The sequence below is a fragment of the Prionailurus bengalensis genome, chromosome C1 (genome assembly GCF_016509475.1).
Source record: "Prionailurus bengalensis isolate Pbe53 chromosome C1, Fcat_Pben_1.1_paternal_pri, whole genome shotgun sequence".
Classification (NCBI taxonomy): domain Eukaryota; kingdom Metazoa; phylum Chordata; class Mammalia; order Carnivora; family Felidae; genus Prionailurus; species Prionailurus bengalensis.
The window spans coordinates 19,819,022-19,842,644 of record NC_057345.1 but is presented as its reverse complement, the minus strand read 5'-3'; the positions used below and the strand labels follow the sequence as shown (position 1 = coordinate 19,842,644).

At 45.3% G+C, this 23,623-nt stretch overlaps 1 protein-coding gene across 3 annotated transcripts in view; it reads right to left on the bottom strand.

The window, feature by feature from the left end:
- Positions 1–22,149, bottom strand: part of DHDDS (dehydrodolichyl diphosphate synthase subunit) — a 32,805-nt gene extending 10,656 nt beyond the window's left edge. For all 3 annotated transcript variants that reach the window (XM_043574142.1, XM_043574143.1, XM_043574144.1), the window contains exons 1-8: positions 22,033–22,149; positions 21,422–21,539; positions 19,925–20,041; positions 17,582–17,724; positions 13,838–13,954; positions 12,819–12,920; positions 6,404–6,518; positions 4,315–4,422 (exon numbers count right to left, since the gene is read on the bottom strand). In XM_043574142.1, coding sequence (XP_043430077.1) covers positions 4,315–4,422; positions 6,404–6,518; positions 12,819–12,920; positions 13,838–13,954; positions 17,582–17,724; positions 19,925–20,041; positions 21,422–21,484 — 765 coding nt within the window. In that variant the 5' untranslated portion in view covers positions 21,485–21,539; positions 22,033–22,149. The remainder of the gene's footprint in view (positions 1–4,314; positions 4,423–6,403; positions 6,519–12,818; positions 12,921–13,837; positions 13,955–17,581; positions 17,725–19,924; positions 20,042–21,421; positions 21,540–22,032) is intronic.
- Positions 22,150–23,623: the final 1,474 nt, after the last annotated feature.

Sequence of the window (23,623 nt, the reverse complement as noted above, 5' to 3'; positions counted from 1 at the left end):
TGAGCAGGGTGCCCTGAGTCTATGGCTTTTCTGGAGACAGGAGAACTCTGATGAAGAGCTCGGAGACACACGTGGGGAATGATGTTGGCCACCGTTCTCTGAAAAGGAACTCCTTTCCAGCTCTGCTCTCAGTACTTTAGGTGTATTAGCTTACTGAACCCTATCACAAACCAGTGAGGCAGGTATTATTATTAACATTACTCCTCTCGTGTTACAGAGGAGGAAAATGATACTCTGAAGGGTGACAGTCAGTCACAGAACTAGTAGGCAGCGCCATGATTCAAAGACAGGAATGCCTGAGACGATAGTTCAAGCTTTTAACTTTTCCTAAGAAGAAGATAGTGACTACCTGAGTAAATAAAATAAAATAAAATAAAATAAAATAAAATAAAATAAAATAGAAATAAAATAGTTGACTGATTCAGCCTTGTGTTTAATCTCTGACAAATGCACCAAAGGAAGTTCAGTGGAAGGGATGCCTGGGTGGCTCAGTCGGTTAAGCATCCAACTTTGGCTCAGGTCATGGTCTTGTGGTTCGTGGGGTCGAGCCCCATTATCGGGCTCTGTGCTGACAGCTCGGAGCCTGGAGCCTGCTTCGGATTCTGTGCTTCCTTCTCCCTCTGCCCCTCCCCCCTTTCAAAAATGAATAAACTTAAAACAAAAAAAAAAGGAAGTTTAGTGGGAACATGTATCTTCTGCAACACCATTCTTACACACTAGGTGAAACAAAGACTTCAGTGACCCCTTATGGACCTTCCAACCATGCAGCTTGTAACTGAGGATCAGAGGCTCTGCACTGCCAGCCCCCCCTCCCCTGCTGATGTTTTCCCTGCCCTACTGCATCTGAATCAAGATTTGCTCCTTCTGCCAGCCCCCATTCTCTAGGGCCGATGGGTGATCACCTGCAGACTGCCAAGGTCCCCTCAGATACCAAGGTCTGGCCCCAAACAACTTGTAGCTGAGTCCCTGCGTCCCTTAACACGCACCAGGTACGCTCATCCCAGTGAGCTGCTCTAGGTCTGGAAGCCACTTTCCTGCCCTCTGCCCTGGCTTCCTGCAGGAAGAAAGACACACCGTGCTGGGCTTAGAGCTACGGCGGCTCAGATTTTCACAGTGAGAATTTGGGAGATGGGACGGGAGCACAGACACGGAGGCGGAAAACTGAACAAGGAACCGGGAAGAAGAATCCAGTTTGGTCATACAATACAGGGTACACAGAAGGGAGACACTGGAAAGATCAGCAACCTGGTCTGAGGCCAGAGTGGCGAGGATGTTGTTAGTTTGGAATCTACCCTCAGCTTCTGCTGAGGTGCTGAGATTTCTAGGAACAGAGCTCTGAGGACTCCTGGGTAGAGAAAGCCTGGCCAGGATCCCCAAAGGGGCTGCTCAAGAGTCAGGACAGTCAGTACCTCTGCTAGAACTTTGGTTTCCTCACTTTAAAAACTTCACCAGTAACGTTAGTATCTTACCTTCTTGTACTACATAGAATCTATGTCAAGGATGCCTGACGTGGTAAGAACTCAATAAATGTCTGCGGTTATGATTCACAGGTATATGACAGAACTCTTAATAGTCGTCCTCGAACATGTCCCCCCTCACCCCAGAAAACAGCAGAACTGTCCCCCCCAGCTGCCCGGGCCAAAGCCTAAATGTCTTGGTTCCTGGTAACATTCATATTTGTACTCATTTGTTTCATCCTCCAGGATACGTAAGAGTTTCAGACTTACATCATCAACATGATCACTAACAAAAACCTCTTAAATAATGTTTAAATTTCCTTTTGGTTTGTACTATCCTTAGAATACATCCCCCTAAAGATGTACGGTAGAGAACTATGTTTGGGTTACGTAACTTGAATTATTTTCTCTATGGGTTCTATTATTGACTTAGAGTTACTTTCATTTGTTTCTGTTTTCACATTTCTTTTTCCCCATCTCGGTCCACTCAGCCCTCCCCCTCCCTACATCACTCCCCCCCCACCTCCACCCCCCGCCTCGAAGCACATTCTCTCACCTGGACTACTGTAGGAGCTTGGTCCTTGACTCCTGCCTCCCTGAAAATCCTGAGTGATTTTTGCAAAATGTAAATCAGATCCTGTCAGTCCTTTGATCGAAATTCTTCAGATGTGGTGCCATTGCCCACAGGCTCTATATAACCAGAGGCCTGACTCCCTCCCAGCCTGCCCCACACCCTTCTCTCTCACGCATGCTGGCCTGTCTGTTCTTCCACGACCCAAACTTGATAACCTCCGTATCCTCGCACTGCTGTTCCTTTTGCAGAGAATAATTCCTTACCCCCAGGTTTTCACACGTTTGGCTACTTCTCGTCTTTTATATCATGGCATAAAAACCACCTCCTCAGAAAGGACTTCCTTGGCTGCTCCATTCAGTATCTCTTGCTTTCTTCATTACTAGCACACCACTCTACTCTCTTTGTGGCTTTATCACAATCTGAAATAATCTTACATATTTGTTTACTAGGTTATTATCTTCCTCAAGTAAGATTATAAGCTCCACGAAGGTAGGGACTCTCTAGTACCTGACTTATACTAGGCACTAGAGAAGAATGCAATGAATGAAATTGAGTCCTCTGACAGCCATGTGGGAAAGCATCTCAGAAACCCGAAATTACTATAAAAGGCTTCGGAACAGCCAAACCAGAGATAAGAATACCCATACACAAAAGCTCACGCACCAAGAATTCTCTGGGCTTCAGAGACCGTTTACTCTTACTTCATAGACATATTTCTAACAAGCTTGACTGACTGGTTTCCTTGCCTATAGCTGATTTAAATCAGTCACTACGAAGAGAAGGTGGGATGCTGCCAAAATTAGCCTGCTGACTGGTAAAAAAAAAAAAGGAGATGGAAGATGTACAAAAGCATACAAGAAATCCCAAAGCCAAGTATTTGGGGACCATCTAGCTTGGGCAAACAGTCCCCCCTTCAAGGGCATCGCTGTCCAAGGAAGTGCTTCAAGACGGCAGTTGCCATTATCATTATTAGCATCACTAGAATGTGATTATTCTAATCATCATCATCGTTAGCAAGGGCCTGGTATATAGGTGTCAAGGATTATGTACAAGACACATTTCAGGAAGTTTCCCGTCAAAAAAGGATAGAACAAAACAAAAAGGATAGACAAAAGTTTTGGTTCTGAAAGGAGCTTTGGTCATGCAGAAAATTCTGATACTCCTTCCCCACTGAGGGTGGAAAATTGAGACTTGTTTTTCCCTTTACTTCAACAGAACTTCCTCTTTCAATTCCTCATATTCTGAGAAAACTGACGAAGCATATGACCAAAGCTTCATGATTCGATGGACTTATTCCAGGAATTCTGGACTTGGGATTCACGGACAGGTTCTAGGGGTTATGTGAACTAAGTGTTTCAGTGATAGGTAGGATCCTACGCAAAATGCCACATGTTGGGTGTGATCTGTGCAACTTTTCTAGGGAGATGGTCTACGGTTTTCATCAGATTCTCCAAGAGGATTAAGAAGCCTTAACTTAACATCATTGTTTCCTCCTGGCCATTATCTCTCTAGACTCCAGCACCAGCACCAGCTAAGGGTTCCAAAATCTGTGGCCTGGAGACAGTTACTCTGCCCCTCTCTTTCCATACTTGGAAAATGAAGACACCAAACCTGTGGGATTGCTGGAAGGGTTCAATGAGAAAACTTCCGCGAAAACAAGGAAGTGCCTCAGGAGACCCTCAAAGTTAGCTGCCATCATCACACACACTCCCATTATGATTATTAAGAACGCTCATCAGATGCCGGCGACTCTGCCTCCGAACAAAACCTGTTTCAAGATCTGGTGATCAAAGCTGAACTTCAACTCTTGGCAGAACACAATTTTGTATAATAGAAAGAGAGTGCTATCTTGTCCTTAATCCCTTCTGGAAGAGGCTTGAATCTCGCATACTCCCACTTCTACAATCTTTGATTAGCTTAACACCGTCAGGGAATAACAGACAAGCTCACCGAGAAGCCTTTCCTGGGTTTCTGTGGCAAAGAGACTATAGATGTGTAAGTTGAACCCCAGTTCCGTCTCTTATTGGTTATGTGTCCTTAACAAAATAATTTCAATGTATTCACTTGCACGAGTGGGGCTGATAATACCTACGTCATTGGGATCTTGGGGGCATTCAACGAGATGGTACCTATAAAATGTTCACAGTGCCTGACCACAGTAAGTTGTAGCTACTATCATCACTAACAAGCTTAGTAGCAAGTGCCTTGTGTAAGTAGTAGGTGGTCAATCAATGCTAACCTTTTCTTCTCTCACATCCAGTCAGACCAGCCCTGAGCTCTTACCTGGAGCATGCTATGGTTCATCTGGTACTGCAGGAGGGCCTCACAGAGGTTCCAAAATGTGTATTCCGGCCACAGAACGGGTTGGAACACCAAGCAGGAGTGGGAGGTCTGGTAAGCGGGGGAAGGAAGACGGTATAGTTTAGTAGCAGGTTGCTGGAACACCCTCTGGGTCAGGCTTCCAAAGGAGCGGGCTGAGCATGACCCAGGAGCCCGCAGATGAGCTGACACAGGCACCTTGAGTTGCCGCTGCCTCCGCTGCCAGCCCCAATTTACCTCACTCGTGGGGAGGGGTCATCTGAGGCACCTGCCCGCAGCGAGGCAGAACTAAAGCAAGACTAGATCAACATTCCCACCAGGATTTTTCTAAGAGCCAATTTTAGGACGATGAAATAACATCTGGATTATGTTATTGGCTCTTGGCCCTTAGAGGTCATCTGGGAGACATGTTGTCTGATAAAAGTCAGCAACGAACAAATGGTAGCTGCTGTTGTTATTTTTAAGTAGCAGAGCAGGGCACAGTGGTTAAGATCACGGGCTCTGGGGCCAGACTGCCCGGCTTTGGATCCTAGCTCCACCATTTACCATCCATTTGACCTGAGGCAAGTTACTTAACCTCTCTGGGCCTCAGTCTCCTTGACTGTAAGACTGGGTAATAAGAATACCTGGTTTTTACAGTACTGTGAAACTTAAACGAGATCATGTACATAAAACAGACTACAGAGCTGGGTGAACTTTAATAATAATCACTGATATACGAATCCCTTTTGGAACATCTTGACAGCCACTGCTTGATCCCCTCAGTAGTGAGGAATTCAGTGCCTCAAGAGGGACAACTTGAGTTGTCAGACAGCTTGTTATGCAAAACCAATGTCACCTTCCTTGGAACTTCTACCAAGGTCTCCGGTCTTTTCTCTGGAACAAGTTTGTTTCTTCTTCAAAGCGACATTCTTTCAAATATTTGAAGGCTAGATTACAGCTGCCTGTTATTTGTCCTCAAGGTTGTAATGACTTGTTCAGTTTGCCTTTGCCAACTATAAATTTGAAGACAGCAGGGACTATTTCTGACGTGGCCATTGCCATATTCCCAGCACAAAGGAGGAACTCTATTTTTTTCCGAGGGAATAAACTGTCACCATGCCTCCCTTTTTCAGACCACTATCCTTCACTCATTCCTTATATATGACATGAGTTCCAGATTCCTTGCCATCCAGGTTGACAGGCTCTGTTAAGTCCTCCAGTTTACCAATGCAGTCTTTTAAAACTCAGTGCCCAGAAGTAAACTTTCCAGACATGATCTGACCAGCAGAGTAGACCACAGAAACGTAAGCTGCACATGCTTTCTTTCAATATAGCCAAAGGCTGGAAGTATCTTCAGTAGCTAAATCATTTAAGACTATAGTCCGTTAAAATTTCTGGAACTTGCTTCTAAGTGGAGTCCCTCCAACCTCTCCTTGAACAAGGACTTCCTACAGTCATGTGCCACTTAGGGGCCAAGTTAACAGATGATGGGGATTTTCTAGCAAACGCAAACTGATTTGGCTGTGAGCTTTAGGGGGACCACTTACACTGGGGTAATGGAGCTGAGAGGCAACAGCAGGCCCCTAAGAAAGAGTCTGCATAGAGTTTATATTCCTTGTGGACTCTGCTTACATAGACGCGGACATTAGTCTGAAGGAGACAGATGAGTAACTGCTCGAACCCAACGCAAGGTTCCAGCTCAGAGGCGCTGAAGTAACTGCTAGATTGCCAGGGCAGCAGCTTATGCTCAGGGACAGGGCAGAAGTCCAGTGCTTTGAACAGGGGCACAAGTGAGGTCTGCACCACAGCTGGATAGCCTTGATTTTCCTCTAGGCTCTTTAGACAGCAAGAACCACCCAGGCTGGCAAAGCCAGGGACAGATGAGGAAGCGACAGCAAATGTTCCCAGGCACAGTCTGGATACACTTCTCCAGGTTCCCCCAACCCCACAACCCCGGTTCTCTGGTATTAGCACAGCTTGGGGTGGGGATGAGCCCCACTTAATCCGCCCTGTGGGCACAGTCATGGCTTTCAGGCTGACATAAACACAAAGGTGGTTGCAAACGACTTACCTGCCAGAGCAAGAAGTCGCTGAGCCTCACTTCCCCAGAAGTCCGGATCAAGATGTCAGGGTGAGGGGAGTGGTTGGTATAGAGGCACTTATCAAGCAGAGACTCAGAAATATCACTAAGGTGAGTGAGGAAGAGACAAAGATAAGCACACATCTCTTTCTGGATTACTCTCGTGGTGAACTCATACTAAAGGCTTCCCAGTTTATAGAACACCATTAGCCAATACAAGCAGAAGGACCCTAACATCCAAATGAATGCATGATTTGAATCCTCGCAACTACACAAAGTATTTCTATCTTCATTTTATAGATAGGGAAACTGAGGCTAAGAAAAAATAAATAACTTGCTCAAGGTTATTTCACTACAGGCCTAAAATCGGATGCACCTATGAGACTACGTCCTTCACTTAAAACGTCTTGTTTTTTAAAATGCACATATCTGATCCTGCAATTTGATGCAATACTAACACAACTATTTTTAATAAGTATGAATCTAAATGCACTGATTGGGAAAGATATCTCAGATCTAACGTTGAAAAAAGCAAGCCTCAGAAAATACACAATGCAGAAAACATGCACACACTCAAATACTCACATATATGAATCTATGTATCTACAAAGAAAAAGTTTAGAAAGACACACACCATATTATTAATAGTGATCACTTCTGGAAGGTTGCATAAGAAGGAAAGACTATCTTTATGTACTTTTGTTATTATTGGAATTTATTATAAAGAACATCTTTTAAAACTTTTAAGTCATATGGGCCCTGAAACACCACAAAAAATCCACACTACTTAGGGTTTAAAAGAACAGCAATACACCCACCCCTCCTGTGTTTGTTAAGAGCTACTTTCTCAAGCAGACAGGCATTTAGAAAGGTGACGGAATGGAGACAGAATGGGGACCGCCGCTATGGAAAGAGGGTATTTGCAAGGCTGGTGTCTGCTGGGTCCAAGAACACTGTTTACTGGTCCTTGCCAAGCACCAAGAGGCAGAATTTGGAATCTCTAAGTGGTAAGACTTGTATCTTGGGCAGGGTCTAGCAAGTAAAAATTTTAGTGGGAAGATTCTTCCAGGAGCAGGGTGAAAAAGAGAGATCTGGGAGGAGTATGTACAACAAAACTCTACACCTACCAGCAGTGTGCCTTTGGGTAAGTCATTTCATCTCTCAGAGAGAGTGCTGCAAATCAGAGGGAGCTTTTTTTTTTTTTGGTAACATCATATGGGAAACGATACTCACTTATGACTTGCAAAATGAAGGGCTCTAATTCAGATTTCCCTGATAATCTGATAGTCCTGTCTTAGCAGCATGGTCTTAATCCTCTAATTAAGAAATTTGAGACGCTGTATAATCCATGTAATTTCTCGACTCCCTTATCTTTGAAATGGGCAAATCTGTCCTACCTACTTATAGGTTGTTTTAAGGGTCAAATGAAATACATTTTTTTAAAAAGTGATCTCTAGACTCAATGTGGGGCTCAAGCCCACGACCCCGAGTCACATGCTCAACTGACTGAGCTAGCCAGGTTCCCCGAGAAGTCATCTCTATTAAACAAAGTAAAATACCAACTTTCACCTATAAAATTAGAGCAGTTCACATTAAAAAAAAAAAAAAAAAAAGCTTGACAAGAATAAGGCGAAATGGACACATCCAGACCCAAATCTGGAAGAAGCCATCTAAAATGCTGACAAGAGTTAAGTTTATAGATTTCGTTGGAGCCTTATTTGTAATAAGGAGAAATTAAAACCATCCTACATAACCAACAACTAGAATTATTAAGTAAATTAAAGCAAGATATATTCTGTGGCCATTAAAAACAACTTGAAAAATTATTGAAAACATGAGGTACGTGGGGCGCCTGGGTGGCTTAGTCAGTTAAGTGACCAGCTTAGGCTCAGGTCATGATCTCACGGCTTGTAGGTTCAAGCCCTGCGTCGAGTTCTGTGCTGACAGCTCAGGGCCTGGAGCCTCTTGGGATTCTGTGTCTCCCTCTCTCTCTGCCCCTCCCCCGCTCATGCTCTATCCCTCTCTCTCAAAAATAAACATTAAAAAAACAAACAGGCATGGAAAAGGGCTCATATTACAACATCAAGTGAACAAAGCATGATTCGGGTTGCAAAGTGTTCAGTGTGATTTCTTTGGTTATAAATACTTATGTCATTACTAGATTTGTGTTTTAAAAAGATGACTCTGGCTTAACCTCCAACCATAGCTGATCACTACTTTTGTGCATCCATTACTGTGGTACACAGCACCGTGGATTACTCATTTGTATACACGAACCACACTGTAGAGCTGCTTGAGGGCAAGCCCCTTGACACACTCATCTCTGTATTCTTGCTCTTCTAGCATAGGACCCTCTTGGGACAGAGACTCCATACGTGTTTGAATAAATGAATGAATGAATCACTGAAAACAGATCTCAGAAATAAATACATGTTGGTTTTCGGAACGTGAGGAGCTTATAGGCTAAAAAAGTTTTGAGGGGCGCCTGGGTGGCTCTGTCAGTTAAGCCTCTGACTTCAGCTCAGGTCATGATCTCACAGCTGGGGAGTTCGAGCCCCGTGTCGGGCCCTGTGCTGACAGCTCAGAGCCTGGAGCCTGCTTTGGATTCTGGGTCTTCCTCTCTCTCTGCCCCTCCTCAGCTTGTGCACTTCCTCTCTCTCTCAATAATAAGTAAATAAACTTAAATCAAACAAATTTTTAAAAGTAAAGACTAAAAGTAACTTTTTTTTTTTTACGACGTACCTGCAAACACCCCAGAACCCCTCACAAGTAGTAGACATTGTCACAGTTTGATGGGAAAAATCAACTCCGTTGATTAAACTCACACACAAATACTTAAGCATACAGGAAGAGCTAGAAAGACATATTTAAAATCAAAGTATTGGGGCGCCTGGGTGGCGCAGTCGGTTAAGCGTCCAACTTCAGCCAGGTCACGATCTCGCGGTCCGTGAGTTCGAGCCCCGCATCAGGCTCTGGCCTGATGGCTCGGAGCCTGGAGCCTGTTTCCGATTCTGTGTCTCCCTCTCTCTGCCCCTCCCCAGTTCATGCTCTGTCTCTCTCTGTCCCAAAAATAAATAAACGTTGAAAAAAAAAAAATTAAAAAAAAAAAAAAAATCAAAGTATGGCCAGGAACATTGGGGTGGGATCCTGGAAGATCTAAATTTTCACCTTTATATATCCAGTAGTTTGCAAATCTCTGAACATGTATGGCCTTTATAAAAGTATGTGTGTACCGGGGCTCTGATCGGCCCAGTGTGAGTAGAACACCAAGCTTTCTAAGGTTGTAGCCTCCTTACCCTGGTGACCCTGCCCAGCCCATGCCATGTCTGCTTGACTAATCCCATGTAGGTAAGTTACTACGCCATGCAGGGCAAAGAAAACAAATACGGGAAAACTTACGGAGCAAGAAGAAGAAGATAAAGGTCAGCGATTATAGCAATGTGTTCTGAGTATCAATACACTGAACTAGGAGGCAAGATCAGGCTCTAGTTCGGGGCGTGAACACATACAAATCTACTTGCTAAATAGCATTCTTTCTTGGCAGCGTAAACGTTTGTCTCTATTTATTTTTTTAAGTTTATTTATTTTGAGAGAGAGAGAGAGGGAGAGAGACTATGCAAGCGAGCAGGGGAGGGGAGGAGAGAGAAAGAGAGAGAAAATCCCAAGCAGGCTCTGCGCTGTCAGCACAAAGTCCAAAGTGGGGTTTGAACTCACGAACTGCGAGATCATGACCTGAGCCAAAACCAAGAGTCGGATGCTTAACTGACTGAGTCACCCAGGTGCCCCAACATTTGTCTCTTTAAATGAAACATTCACTATAAAACACAATAATACTGTGAACAACTATGAAATCACCCCACAAGTCAAGAATTAGAAAATTACAATGCACGTGCATCTACTCACACATCCTTCGTCTCCTTACAGATCTCATCTTCCTGCCTGCCCTCTGCCAACTTAACCAGCATTTTCATTTTTCCCCCCAACAGTTCATTTTCAATCCACGACCTAATTGACCTCTCTACAGGATTCCACCCTGTTGCTCCCACCAATGCTCCCACCCTCCCAACCTGCACCAACCAATTCCCTCTTCTCTTGGCTTCTGTAATACTGACTGCCTGGTTTTCTTCCTGCCTTTCTGGCGGCCCATCTTCTTTTCTCCTCAAGGCTCATTCTCCTCTACCCAGACAGCAGAGCTTAGAGTTTCTCGAAACGGCACTCTCAGCCCTCTCTCCTTCTCACTCTAGACTCTCCTCAATGTACTCATGGCCTCTTTGCTTCGGTTCTCAACTGCTCACAGATGACCTCCACACTGATATGTCCAGTCCCCATCCCTCGTCACAACTGTCGATCTGAGAGCTATGTTCTACATCTACCATATATCCCAAGTCACACTGCTGACCTTCCTCCTCATACTGGATCTGCCCTCAGGGGTCTGTGGCACAGGAAGGGCACCACTCTGCATTGTTCCAGAAGTCAAAAACCCTGCAGTCACTCATAACACATCCTTTCCCCAGACCCGGTCCATTAAGGCCTCTCGATTTTATCTATAACACTTCATGCAGTCGATTCGACCTCTTCCTCCTCCTCCTCTTCCTCCTCCACACCCCCCCCCCCCAGCCTTTCTGCAACTGACAAACTCCTCACATTACCTCTTCTGTCCCCAGTTACTGCTTTTCCTTCCTTCTTTCGCGACTTATTTCCTTGGCAAAGCCTTTCCTACCAGGTCTATTCCTCTTGCTATAAATTCTTTTTGTACTATACGCCAATGCTCATAGCATTTATCACATTATAATTGCATATGAATGTGCAAAATACATTATTGTCTGTTTCCTTTACCAGAGCTCCTTGAGAACAGGAAATATGTATTTTTATTCTTACCACCGTACTCCCTCTGTACAACAATGTGCTCGGCCTTTATGTGGCACTTTTAAAATGTTTGTTGAGTGAATAAATGACTGATTGAATGAATGAACTATGTGGCACAGAAAGACCACCCAGCTGTTGGAAAGGAAAAGGATTTACAGAATAATGTTAAAATCTGTCTCCTTATGGGGCACCTGGGTGGCTCAGTCTATTAAGTGTCTGACTTGATTTTTGCTCAAGTCATGATCTCATGGGTTCATGAGATCAAGCCCTGAGTCGGGCTCTGTGCTGACAGTGCAGACCCTGCTTGGGATTCTCTCTCTCCCTCTCTCTCTGCCCCTTTCCTGCTCTCTTGCACACATTCATTCTCTCTCTCTCTCTCTTGCTCAAAACAAACAAACATTAAAAAAAAAAACAAACAAGGAACAGAAAAACACCAAAAAGCCCCCACAAAAACCCTATCTCCTTTTCTTCTAATTCTATTCTCCCTGAGCAACTTTTTGATTTTTAATTAAGTTTCCCAGGTAAATCAAATTATTCCCAAGAAGGGAATCCAGAAAATTCCTGGGTCCCAAGATCCCAGATGCTAGAGGTAAAGGACAAGAACTCTTGAATCAGACAGCATTAGAAAGGAGTCACCTCTGGCGCTGACCGGCAGACTAGCCTGGGGGAAGGTCACTCTAATGCTCGGCTCAGTTTTCTCATCTATAAAATGGAGTCAAACACTCAAAGCTCTCACACAGGGGATTAATGACTGAATGAAATACAGCACATTACACACTGCCTGGGTTCTTTCTGCTGTTATTTTATTCTTGCTCCTATCAGTTTATCAATATTATTACCAAAGGTTACACTAATAATAACATGAGAGGGACCAAGTGGCTAGATGACTTCCAGCTCTAGAAATTAAGATCTCACATGCTATTTATGAGGAACAATTTCCTTTTCGAAAAATACCTGAGTCTTGCGTGAAACTGTAATATGAAGAGACCTAAGGACTATACCCCCCAACAAGCTGTGTTCCTGAAAAATCATTCTAGGAAAAACACTGCCAAAGGGCCAGGAGGACGTCTTTTTCTTCTTTTTTTTTTTTTTCTAAAGATTTTATTTTTAAGTAATATCTACACCCATGTGGGGCTTGAACTCACGACCCTGAGATCAAGAGTCTCATGCTCTACGAAGTCAGCCAGCCAGGCGCCCCATGGAGGCCTATTTTTTTTTTTTTTTTTTAATTCCAGTATAGTTAACACACAGTGTTATATTAGCTTCAGGTGTAAGAACATCATTTTTAGTGAATGCCTCGGACGTGCTATCCGTTATACCATTTTTCTGGGGCTTCTTAGTGTTTGGTGAACACAGAAATTCTGAAGTGGGCTATAACAAGCCAATCCTAAACTCTATGGGGGGGGGGCGGGGGGGCAGGGGAATCATGCCCCAAATCTGTCCACATGTATCCCCGATTTGACTCCTGGCCCAAGTACATGGCGCGGGAAGTACACGCCTGGTTTCCCTACCAGTTACCACGCTAAACAACTAAGGGTACCTGGGTTCCAGCAGGCCTTGCTCCACTCCCCAGGCCATCTCTCTCACAGCATTACTGATCTCATGACGGGACGTGTATGCAAAGCAGACATTGAGGAAACACCTGAGAAAGGAAGACGAGAATAATTTAGCAGAGGACAGGGACTAAGGACTGGAGTCACTGCTTGCAGGGCACCGCTTCCCCACAAGAGCAAAAAATACCAAATGGCAATCATGGCTATCACTGAAAGGTGAGATGATGAATTGTGTTTTCCAAGTTTTCTTAGAATGACCATGTCATTAGTTTTGTAACAAGGTGAACACTAAATGACACATACGAGCCTCCCTCCGACTGCCAACCAGCTTTCAGAGGATGTAATCTACTGTGATATTAGCACAAGCAAAGTAGAATACGAGGCAAATCTCATGCAAACTAATCCACTGCCAAACACATATTATAATCCAAAGGCACACATAATGAAGTCTGGATTATTGAACTCTCTTCGCCTCTGCACCTGCGTGAGCTCCCAATATCAACCTATTCATGGGTTAAAGGAGTGGAACAGGAAAAAAATTTCTTCAAGGATCTGTCTTCAGAGACAGAGATACAGTGTAGACAAAGGTGGGGTATCAGGTCCTGGCAAGTCCGGGCCGGTCCTCAAGAACCCTGATCCAGAGCTCAAGGCCATATCCACAGCTCATCCACCCTATAGCCCTCATTTCCGCCCTGTCCTCTGACAAGTAAAATAGTAATTATTATTATGTACATGTGCATATGTAAACATACACGTATATGTGTATCTTGCGGGGGGATAGACACATGAAGGAAGAGAATGAAAAACTGTAAGTATGTGCACATTTAACATGGTATTAAGGACCATCTCTGGGCTGTGCAGCAGATGCAGGAAGTCTCTAAGCATCTCAAACCCCTCTTTGCCTCTTGTACCAAATGCACACCCAGAAAGACCCAGCACGTCTCCTTAAAGCTAGCAGGGAGTCCAAGATTGATACAGGTCCCTCAGGGGAAATCTGAACACTTACTTGTTGTAGTTCTTGGTGGCCTGTACTGCCTGTGCAATCAGCTCCTGGAGATCCAAGGGCAACAAATGCAGATCGCCCAGGACCCGGATGCATACCCCATGCTTCTGCAGTTTCTCCCTGGTCAGGAAAAGGAGGCGGGGTTGGAACAGAGAGCCTGTGGAGCTGGAAAACTGACGACACTCACCTCCCGGTTTCTAAGTGCTTTCCTGTGTGTGTCAAGCACTGTTCTATGCAGTATTCTGTGCAGTATTTTACTGCATCCCCTCCATGACTCTGACAGGAGTTCAGCACATTCCCCATTCTCCAGCAGGAAACTGAGGCTCAGGCACGATAGTCAGAGACTGCCCAAGGTCAAACGGCCATCAAGCGCGGTATCAGAAAGAACTGAGTCCGTCTGGGGTGCCCAGGTGGCTCAGTTGGTTAAGCGTCTGACTCCATTTCGGCTCAGGTCATAATCTCCCACTTTGCGAATCTGAGCCCCGCGTCGGGCTCTGCGCTGACAGTGCGGAGCCCGCTTGGGAGTCTCTCTCTCCCCCCCAGCCCCTCTCTCTCAAAACAAATATAAATAAACTTAAAAAAATAATTGGAAAAGAAACCCAGGTCTGTCTGATTTGGGAACCCGAACCCAAATTCTTTACCACACATTACACTGCTTCATGTGTCCTTGTGGGCAAGTTGCATTTTATGTACTTAGTCCCATTTTGACAGGAGAATAAACTCAAGGGGAGGAGCTATATTATTCATTACTTCTGTACCTTCTGGTGAAATACGTTAATAATAGCAACATCTAACATTAAGTTTATGTTTACTAAGTGCCAGATGTTGGTCTAAGTGCTTCACACGCATCAACACATCCCACCCTTACACCAACCTTTGAGGCAGAGACCACTATCATTCCCCTTTTATTGACGAGGAAACTGAGGCACAGGGAGGTTAGGTTATTTGCTCAACCCCAGACAGCTGGTGGGTGGAAAGCTGAATTTGAACCTAGGGAGTCTGGTTCCAGGGCCTGTCCTCTTCATCATGGCATTTCACTGCCTCCATACCGTAATTCCCAAACTCTGCACAGTGAGCATGAATTCAGTTACCCAACCAGCTTCCCTCACCTGGGGATGCTATGGAGAAACTCAATGACTAGCGTTTGGAAAATGGGAACTTAACAGCAAGAAGTATACTATAAGGTGGGGTATCAGGCATGTCCTGGAGAACCCTGATCCAGAGTGCAAGGCCACACCTTAACAGCTTATCCACTCTATAACCCTCATCACTTTTCTTTGAGGGTGAAGCAAGACCTAACCACCTATTTTTGAGAATCCACTGAAGCGGCCACAGTAGACAAATGTATACTCAGATCGAAGCAAAACCAGAATGAAAACAGATAGATTCAGGCCTAGAGCCAGCACTTACAAGCGGACCTTGTATAACCAATTAGCCTCTCTGAACCTCAGTTTCCCCTACCCCTTGAACTGGGGGGGCGGTGATAACCATCCCTGCCATACTCTCCACACTGGCTTGTGTTGAGTAAGATAAAGTATGTGAAAATGCTCGTTCTCAGACACAGACAGGTGACTTGAGTGACATCTATAGGGAAGGAGAGGCAAAAGCCCTGGCAAGGAGCCAGGAGATCTGGGTTCCCAACCGGGTTCTGCCATGAGCTTGCTGTGTGGCCATGGGCAAGTCTTTCACTTCTGTTCATTCTAGGGTTGTTTCCCAACTGATGAAACTGAATTAGGTCAGTGGTTTTCCCAACCTTCTTTTCACTAAGAGCTCTTTCTTCATAATAAGAATTACTCAGAAGCCCGATAATATACGACAAGTAAAATGCCAACCGGCACCCTGTGCCCTATTCCCTCTGGCTTCTTTGTATACCCACTGCTCAGAACTCTGAGGTTCTGGGGCACATTGTTGGAAAGCCACTGTTAAAATTTCTTCTTGTTCTGTCCAGGACTTTAGAACCTAAGACTGTTTCCTCTACTGCTGAATGAAGACAGTGATCTCAGTAACTCCTCTACCTCCGTGTATTTTGATCTTTCAGGAACTGTAAGATTACTTCCTGTGTTTCGGACGTCAGTGTAGTAGACCACAGCTCAGCTCTGGAGTTGGAAAGATCTTGTCTGTCTTGGCTCCGCCTATCCAATAGCTGTGTGACCCAGCAGGCAAACCTGAGCTTCTCTGGGTTTTACTTTCCTCCTCGCTACAGTTGGGATGATAATATTTGTCTCATAGGATAATGTGAATATGAAATGAGAATACATGTTAGGCTCAGGACCTGGCACGTAGTATAAGCACTTTAAAAAGGTGAAATTAGGGACACCTAATTCCGTGTGGCTCAGTAGGTTACGCGTCCAACTTCGGCTCAGGTCATGATCTCACGATCCATGAGATCGAGCCCTACACCAGGCTCTGTACTGACAGCTCAGAGCCTGGAGTCTGCTTTGGATTCTGTGTCTCCCTCTCTCTCTGCCCCTCCCCTGCTCGCGCTCTGTTCTCTCCCCCCTCAAAAATGAATAAACTTAAAAAAAAATTTTTTTAAGGTGAAATTAGTGTGAATAACAGAAGAATCTGAACCACCCCCAGCCCCTTGGGTGGGAACTCTGAGCCACACGGGCTCTGCTGGGGACCAGGAAGCAATGTCTCTGGCTGAGTCTCATTATCCAATATGGACAGAGAAGCCTGGCCACCCTTCCACCACCAGACCCAGACAAGGACAGAGATGACAAAACTGTTCTAGGCCCAGCTCCACTGGTCCTCTAGGCTCTCTATTCTCTCTATTCTCTCCCTGGTCTTGGTATGGGAGGAGCTGGGCAGAAAAGGGCTGTTATGAAGACTCTGGGACAGTCCTGGCTGGAAAGGCTTCCACGCTTTCAAGCAGATAATCTCCATCAAACTTCTTCTCTGCCCCTGTCTGGCATTGCTCCCTACGTAAGCTTAAACTTCATGACAGCTAAGAATCGTACTGACTCGTCCCCGTAAAGGCCTCTTAGACATCATCTGTCCCTTCCAAGAGAACATGCAGAGCAATATAGTAACTTTTCAGGGATGACTATATGGCAGAAAAGGACTTGTTCAATGTTTCTCTCATGCTACTCCCTGATCACGGTTTATCAGTCATGGGGTAGAAATCTGATGCAAGTGGGCTATTAATTAAGGGCTTTAGTTCATTCTGGGCTGCTGTCTTGAAGCAGAGAAAGGTGGAATGCAGAGAGAAGGAAGAGGCGCTATCTAATGGATTTCAATTCCTGGTTTCAGTTTTGCCTGAGGCTGGCTATACTCATCCTTGCATTCTGTGAAACACCTCTATATCCTCAGATAATTAAATGCCCCCTTTAAAAAAGGGGGTGGGGGTGGTGGTGGAGAAAAACTAGCTTGCCGTCAAAGAGACCTGACTGGGGTGCCTGGGTGGCTCAGTCAGTTAAGCGTCTGACTCTTTGTTTCAGCTTAGGTCTTGATCTTGTAGTTTGTGAGATCGAGCCCCACCCACATCAGGCTCTGCATTGACAGCATGAAGATGTTTGAGATTCTCTCTCCCTCTCTCTCTCTCTCTGCCTCTCCTCTACACACTCTTTCTCTCTCAAAATAAAATAAATGAACATAAAAAAAAAAAAAAGAGAGAGAGAGAGAGAGACCTGACTAACATTAAAAGGGTTTAGAGGTCCCTAAATAAGCCTCAGGTAAGAGCGTTGAGGGTCAGTGTGGGGCTGGAGGTGGTGTAGGAACACACTCCCCCATCCCATGGCATCTTACTGTTCTTCCATCAAGCGGCTGAACTTCTGCCGGGCCAGATCCATTAGCCCGTCTACCTCACTCTTGGAGCGTTTGAAGTTCTCAATGCTGAACGCGTAGACCGTCACCTCTAGGATGCCCAGGTTCAAACACCAGCGCAGAGTCTGAGAGGGAGAAGGCAAGGAGCTAGGATACAAGGAAGGGAAATAAGAGATGCCTCCGCCCCGACTCAGTGTCGGAGGTTGAGAGGCAGACTCTTCTCCTCCCCAAACCAGGTAAAGCCAGGACAACACCAGTGTTTCTGTCAGAATAGCAAACCAAGTAAGTAGAAAGCCACCACTTGAGAATATGAAAAATGTAAACTTAGTGAGGGAGTGCTATGCTGGTATTGTTGGTTTACTGGAAAGAACTCTTCACTGAGAGAGTTCTAGGTTCTAGTCTCGGACTCCACCATGCGCTTGCTACGTGACTGTAGGCAAATCATTTAACCTCTGTGGGCCTCAGTCTCCTTATCTGTAAAACAGGAGCACAGTCCATCCCTTGCAAGGTGGCTGAAGACCGATATAAAACACAAGGTTTTATTATTCTCAGCACAACTTCATTATTCCATTAGACTGAGAGTTTGATGAGTTCTAAGAATATAGGCATCAAGTGCACAGCCGTGTAGCAGGGAAGCCTCTGCAAAGGGTTTTCGCATTCATTTCATTCGATTCTCCCAACAGCCCCTTGAGAATGTCATTACTGTTTTCATGCTTACTTTATAGATGAGAAAACCTGAGGCTCAGACAGTAGATGAAATGTGTCAGAAGGCCACAGCTCTACTATACGAGTCCGTTCTGTGAAGTTCTAGAACAGCAAGACCTCAACTCTAGTGACAGAAATCAGAACAGTGGTTGCCTGAAGAGGGGAAAAGGAAGTGGGACAGGGTTTGACTGGGAAGGGAGGGGCACAAGGGAACTTTCTGGAGAGGTGGAAATGTTCTGTCTTGACAGGGGTACAGATTAGACAGGTAAATGCAACTGTCAACCACACCCCCCCCCCCCCATTCTGTGCATTTCACCGGATGAAATTATACTTCAGTGAAAAGAGAAGTGAAACTCCTATGTAAAGCCGGGCCCCTGGGGCTGCTCTAATCCAGAGCCACTAAGGGCAGAGAGCGGACTAGACAGTCCCCATGGCGGACTAGAGCCATGTTCTTGTGCTGGGAAGCTGAGGTCTGTCCAGACCATATTTCCATTCTTCTTAAAGTCAGCTTCACAACAACAGACAATATTCCATTCTTCTTGTTAAATTTAACGTTTTCCAATTTACAACAGGTATTAAAACTGTAAAACGGGGCACGTGCGTGGCTCAGTCAGTTGAGCGACCGACTTCCGTCCAGGTCATGATCTCACAGTTCATGAGTTCAAGCTCCACATCGGGCTTGCTGCTGTCAGCACAGAGCCCACTTAGGATCCTCTCTCCCTCTCTCTCTCCCCTTCCCCTGCTGTGCTTGCTCAAAAACAAAAAACAAAAAACAAACATAACTGTAAAATGCCCGTGACCTTTGCCTAGAGTGATGACTCGGGCTGTCTGGCACTTTTCCCAGTGTAAGCACTAAAAGGCCTCAGGCAAATCAGGATAGGTATAGTCACCCTACCTTTGTTCCAGAAATGTCACTTCAAAAAATTTATTCTAAAATTGAACTGTTTAAGGGGCTCCTGGGTGGCTCTGTCAGTTAAGCATCTGACTCTTGGTTTCGGCTCAGGTCATGATCTCACGGTTTGTGAGTTCGGGCCCCGCATCGGGCTCTGTGCTGACAGCGTGGAGCCTGTTTGGGATTCTCTCTCTCTCCTTCTCTCTCTGTCAAAACAAGTAAGCTTAAAAAAAAAATCATTAAAAAAAATGAACTGTTATAATGTCTGGTAATAGTGGAGCAGCTAAACAAGTTATGTCAGATCCTTATGATAAAATATTCCACAGGCATTAAAACATATAGGTAGAAACCCTATGTATATATACACCTAGAAAAGGACTTGCCAAAATCTCGTGTAAAACAAGGTTACTGAAGATACTGATGTCATTTTTATAAATGTTAAGTCATGTTTGAACATATTACAAGGACTGGGATGAGGCCCAGAAAACTATAAACTGTTGATACACTAAGGTGTAAGGGAAGTCAATTTTGTTCTTGTTTCTAATATTTTGTGATGATTCACTCTGTAATTTGATTTCTGTTAATGTTGATATGAGACCCATAACAAGCAAGCAAGTGATAAAGAGCTACAAAAAAAAAAAATACTCTCAAACCACAGCAAACTCAGCACCTGATTTTCTAGCTACAGTCCAGTTCTCCATAGACCGTTCCCTGCCACCCACACTCACCTCAGCCAGCTTGTTGAAGCCCTGTGAGTGGCCTTCCTGACGCTCTACTTGGCACTTCTTGGCGTAGCGACGGTTTCCATCCATTATAAAGGCAACGTGTTTGGGCACTGGGCCTGCCTGGGAAGTGAGAAGACAAATGATCGGCACCGAGAGCCACGAAACCCCAAGCTGATAGGCTTGAGTTCTATGATAAAAGTCCCCTGAGGAAGGGAACTGGGTATTCTGTGCTTTGGTTCAATAAATGGGTATTAAGCACTTTTACTTATGTAGGTATTTATTTATATGGAGCACTTACTATACGCCAAGTACTATGCTAGGCTTTTTATACTTCATCTAAGTTTTTTTTTTTTTTTTTTCATATAAACCTATAAAGAAAATAGCAGTGTCTTCATTTCACAGGTGGGAAAAAAAAGTCTCAGAGAGGTCAAGTGACTTCCACAAGTCACACAGCTAAGAAAAGGCAAAGTGGGAATTCACCCTGAGGTCCGTATGCTTTTAGAACTCATTTTTAACCACATGCTCCTGACCACCACTTTGGTTTCGTGTCTCCACCTGGCAGGCACAGGAACGATATTGATGGCTGTGGTCCAGTGCAAGGGTATCCTCCACAGAAAAGAGGAATCCACTGGATCCAATCGCTGCCACACAGGAATGGGGGCCCGACGTCACTGATCTTCCAATTACATAAGAGAAGCCAAGCATCGGGACTTGTATCAAAATGTAAATGTCAGGAGCCATTTTAAAGCAAACAAAAAAGACATTTTGGGGGCCAACAAAACTTCTTATCTGGCGTAGAGCAGCCTTTAGTTGTCTATCATAAGCGTCCGACTTCAGCCAGGTCACGATCTCCCGGTTCGGTCCGTGGGTTCGAGCCCCGTGTCAGGCTCTGGGCTGATGGCTCGGAGCCTGGAGCCTGTTTCCGATTCTGTGTCTCCCTCTCTCTCTGCCCCTCCCCCGTTCATGCTCTGTCTCTCTCTGTCCCAAAAATAAATAAACATTGGGAAAAAAAAATTAAGAAAAAAAAAAAAAAAGAACTGCTAGACAGAGTGCTATTTTTGGTGTTATGTTTCCTCTCATCCAAAAACAACTATATAAAGTCACAGGGTTAATACATGATACACTGGGACTTTTGGTCTGTTTGTCTGTCTCTAGAGCCCAAACTCTTAACCATCATTCTCTACTGCCACATCAAGGAAAGATTATTCTATCTAAATCCAGAGAACAGTACAAGGAAAAATAGATCAAAGTTCCAAGTAACAGACTTCGAACTGTAAGGAAGACCTAACAGTCTATGATATTGGGAGGTCCCGGGGTTCTTGAAAGCATGAAAATTAGGACAATTACCTGCCAGAAACACAGACCTGGAAGTTACCTTGCAATTCAGACTCTTGGGTTCCATTGCTAAATTCCACTTAACATCATGGATTACTACTCCATGTTAATAACAGGTTTTGACACAAGATTACCCAACTAACCAGCAGGCCAACTGGTGCTCACCTTTATGATGTTGGCACAGAACCGCTCCCAAAGTGACAACTCTCCTTCCTTGATCCATGACATAGCTCCTGCCCTGGCAGAGGATGAGCCCAGAACAAGAAGACACCAGCCCGGTAACCTTGGATAAACAAGAAAGAGAACAGATCACCAAAGCTTGCAAACAGCTTCAGATGACTGTGCAGAGTAGCCAGCATTAGGATCCAAAGACACTGGTCTAAGCCTATAACTCTTCACCACCCAGAGTTTATAGCGAATGAGACCTTTGGAGTAGAGGCCTTTCCCTAGTTCTGGCTTGGTAGACGTTGCTGCTATCCTCTTTTCCTTGGAAACTGCACCGACTTTTCTCGGACATCCAAGTCGCCTTCCTGCCACACCACAGTGCCTGCATCCTGATCCTTCCCCGCTTCTTCCTTCTCCATCCTCCCAGAGACCCTTTCTCATTCTGCGTTCCAACACACCAACCCCTTCAGGGGTTGCACCCGACACCTCCAACCTCAGAGGTCTCCCCATTATCATTCCCTCAATCATCTCCTCCACTAGTCCCTTTGTTTCTCCCACAGCCGCCCCCCCCCCCCCATCCCGCCCAGTCACCTCTCTCCTCTCTCGCTCACCGCTTAAACCCAGCACCTGCTCCACTCCACCCGGAACCTTCCGACTGCTCCAGTGGCTCGACACTTCCTCACGACGTGGCGCTGGAAGAATATGTCATCGCCGGGCGCTGGAACACGCCCCCTCCCGCCACCCAATGGGCGGCGTCGGGCCCTGCGCCTGCGGGCTTGGAGGAGGGGCGGTGCTAACGTTCCGTCCAAAAGTCGCACTCCCGGAGGCGGGGCAGGGAAGAGCTGAGCTCACGTGACCGAGCGGGGCGGGCGGGTTCCGGGCCACGTGCTTGGGGACCCGGCCGGGAAAGGCGGGGCCGAGATCGCCTCGGAGAGCGGAGAGGTCTGTATCTCTCCGCAGATCGGGAGGCCTCGGGCGGGCTCCCTTAAAGAGCGAGAATTCGGGGATCCCCATGCCGAAGCGCAAGGGCGTTACAGCCGCTGGTGGCAGTTTAGGACTGCTGAGAAATGAGTTTGGGCGGTGTCCCGCACGCTGGAAGGCCTAGAGACCTGGCCCAAGTCTTTCAAATCCTGTATTTACTGTTTGCAGTTTTGTTTAGTGGATTTTAATCATTTGGTAAATTCCTAGCTCTAGTCAGTCTCACAGACCCACTTACTATCAATCCATTTTGTGCTGATTTGTGCACTCATATTCTCAGGACCTACCCAGAGGAACTCAAAATGGGGTTGAGGCCAGAAAGCTCTGCTCTAAGAATGACTAATAAAATAACTGAGAGGCCATCGATTAACCTTGATAGAAAAATCATAGGCATTAAGCTCCGTACCAAACCTTTAAGGAAAACTGTTGCAGGAATTTGAGCACTCACAAAAGGAACTGAGTTCAATTTTCTGAAAATTAGAAAAGCAGGGGAAAAAAAAACCCAACTTTACAATTTCCAAAGAACCTTGTAGTTTCTCACTTTGTACTCTTATCCGAGGAACAAGGTAAGGAAGAGTTGCTGCACTGGTAACTCCCAGTTCATCATGTGTCTGATGAAAGGGTTACTTTTAACACACATGATCAAAGAAAGCCCTAGAGATGAGTAACCCACCCATGAATAGTCTTAAGCTTTTCCATCCTTCCTGCTTTGCATCCTGGGAGCTAAGTTTCAGCCTAGCTGATTACTTCAGTTTTGCAGAAGACCGTTTACTGAAGCCCTGTAATAGTTTGCTACTTTTAGCAGCTTCCATGGTCAGCTTTGACTTTTGGGTGTGAAATCTCTGGAGTGGATATGTAATTTCTTGGCCTTGTTCTGCTGTTTCTGTGCACTTTGTGTAATAAATGGCATGCCTCCAAGCAAGTTTTTTTCTTCTTAAATCCTTCCCTTGGGGGTGGGGGAACTAGATGTTTTAAAATACAATGTTCATTAGAAGGCTAGCACACTTGCACTCCAATAAAATGTTAACGTTTTTGTGTAGCTAATCAGTGTTACTTCCTCTGGCCTCAATTTCCCTAGTTCCACATATTCCCCTCCCTGGGGTGCTACAGGGGGTTAATTAATTAAGATTTGTAAAAGGCTTTGAGGAGCAGGGGAGAAAGTATTAGGGTCTCATGCCCCAAGCCATGGCCCCATCCTTTCATCCCAGCCAGTGGCACAGGCAA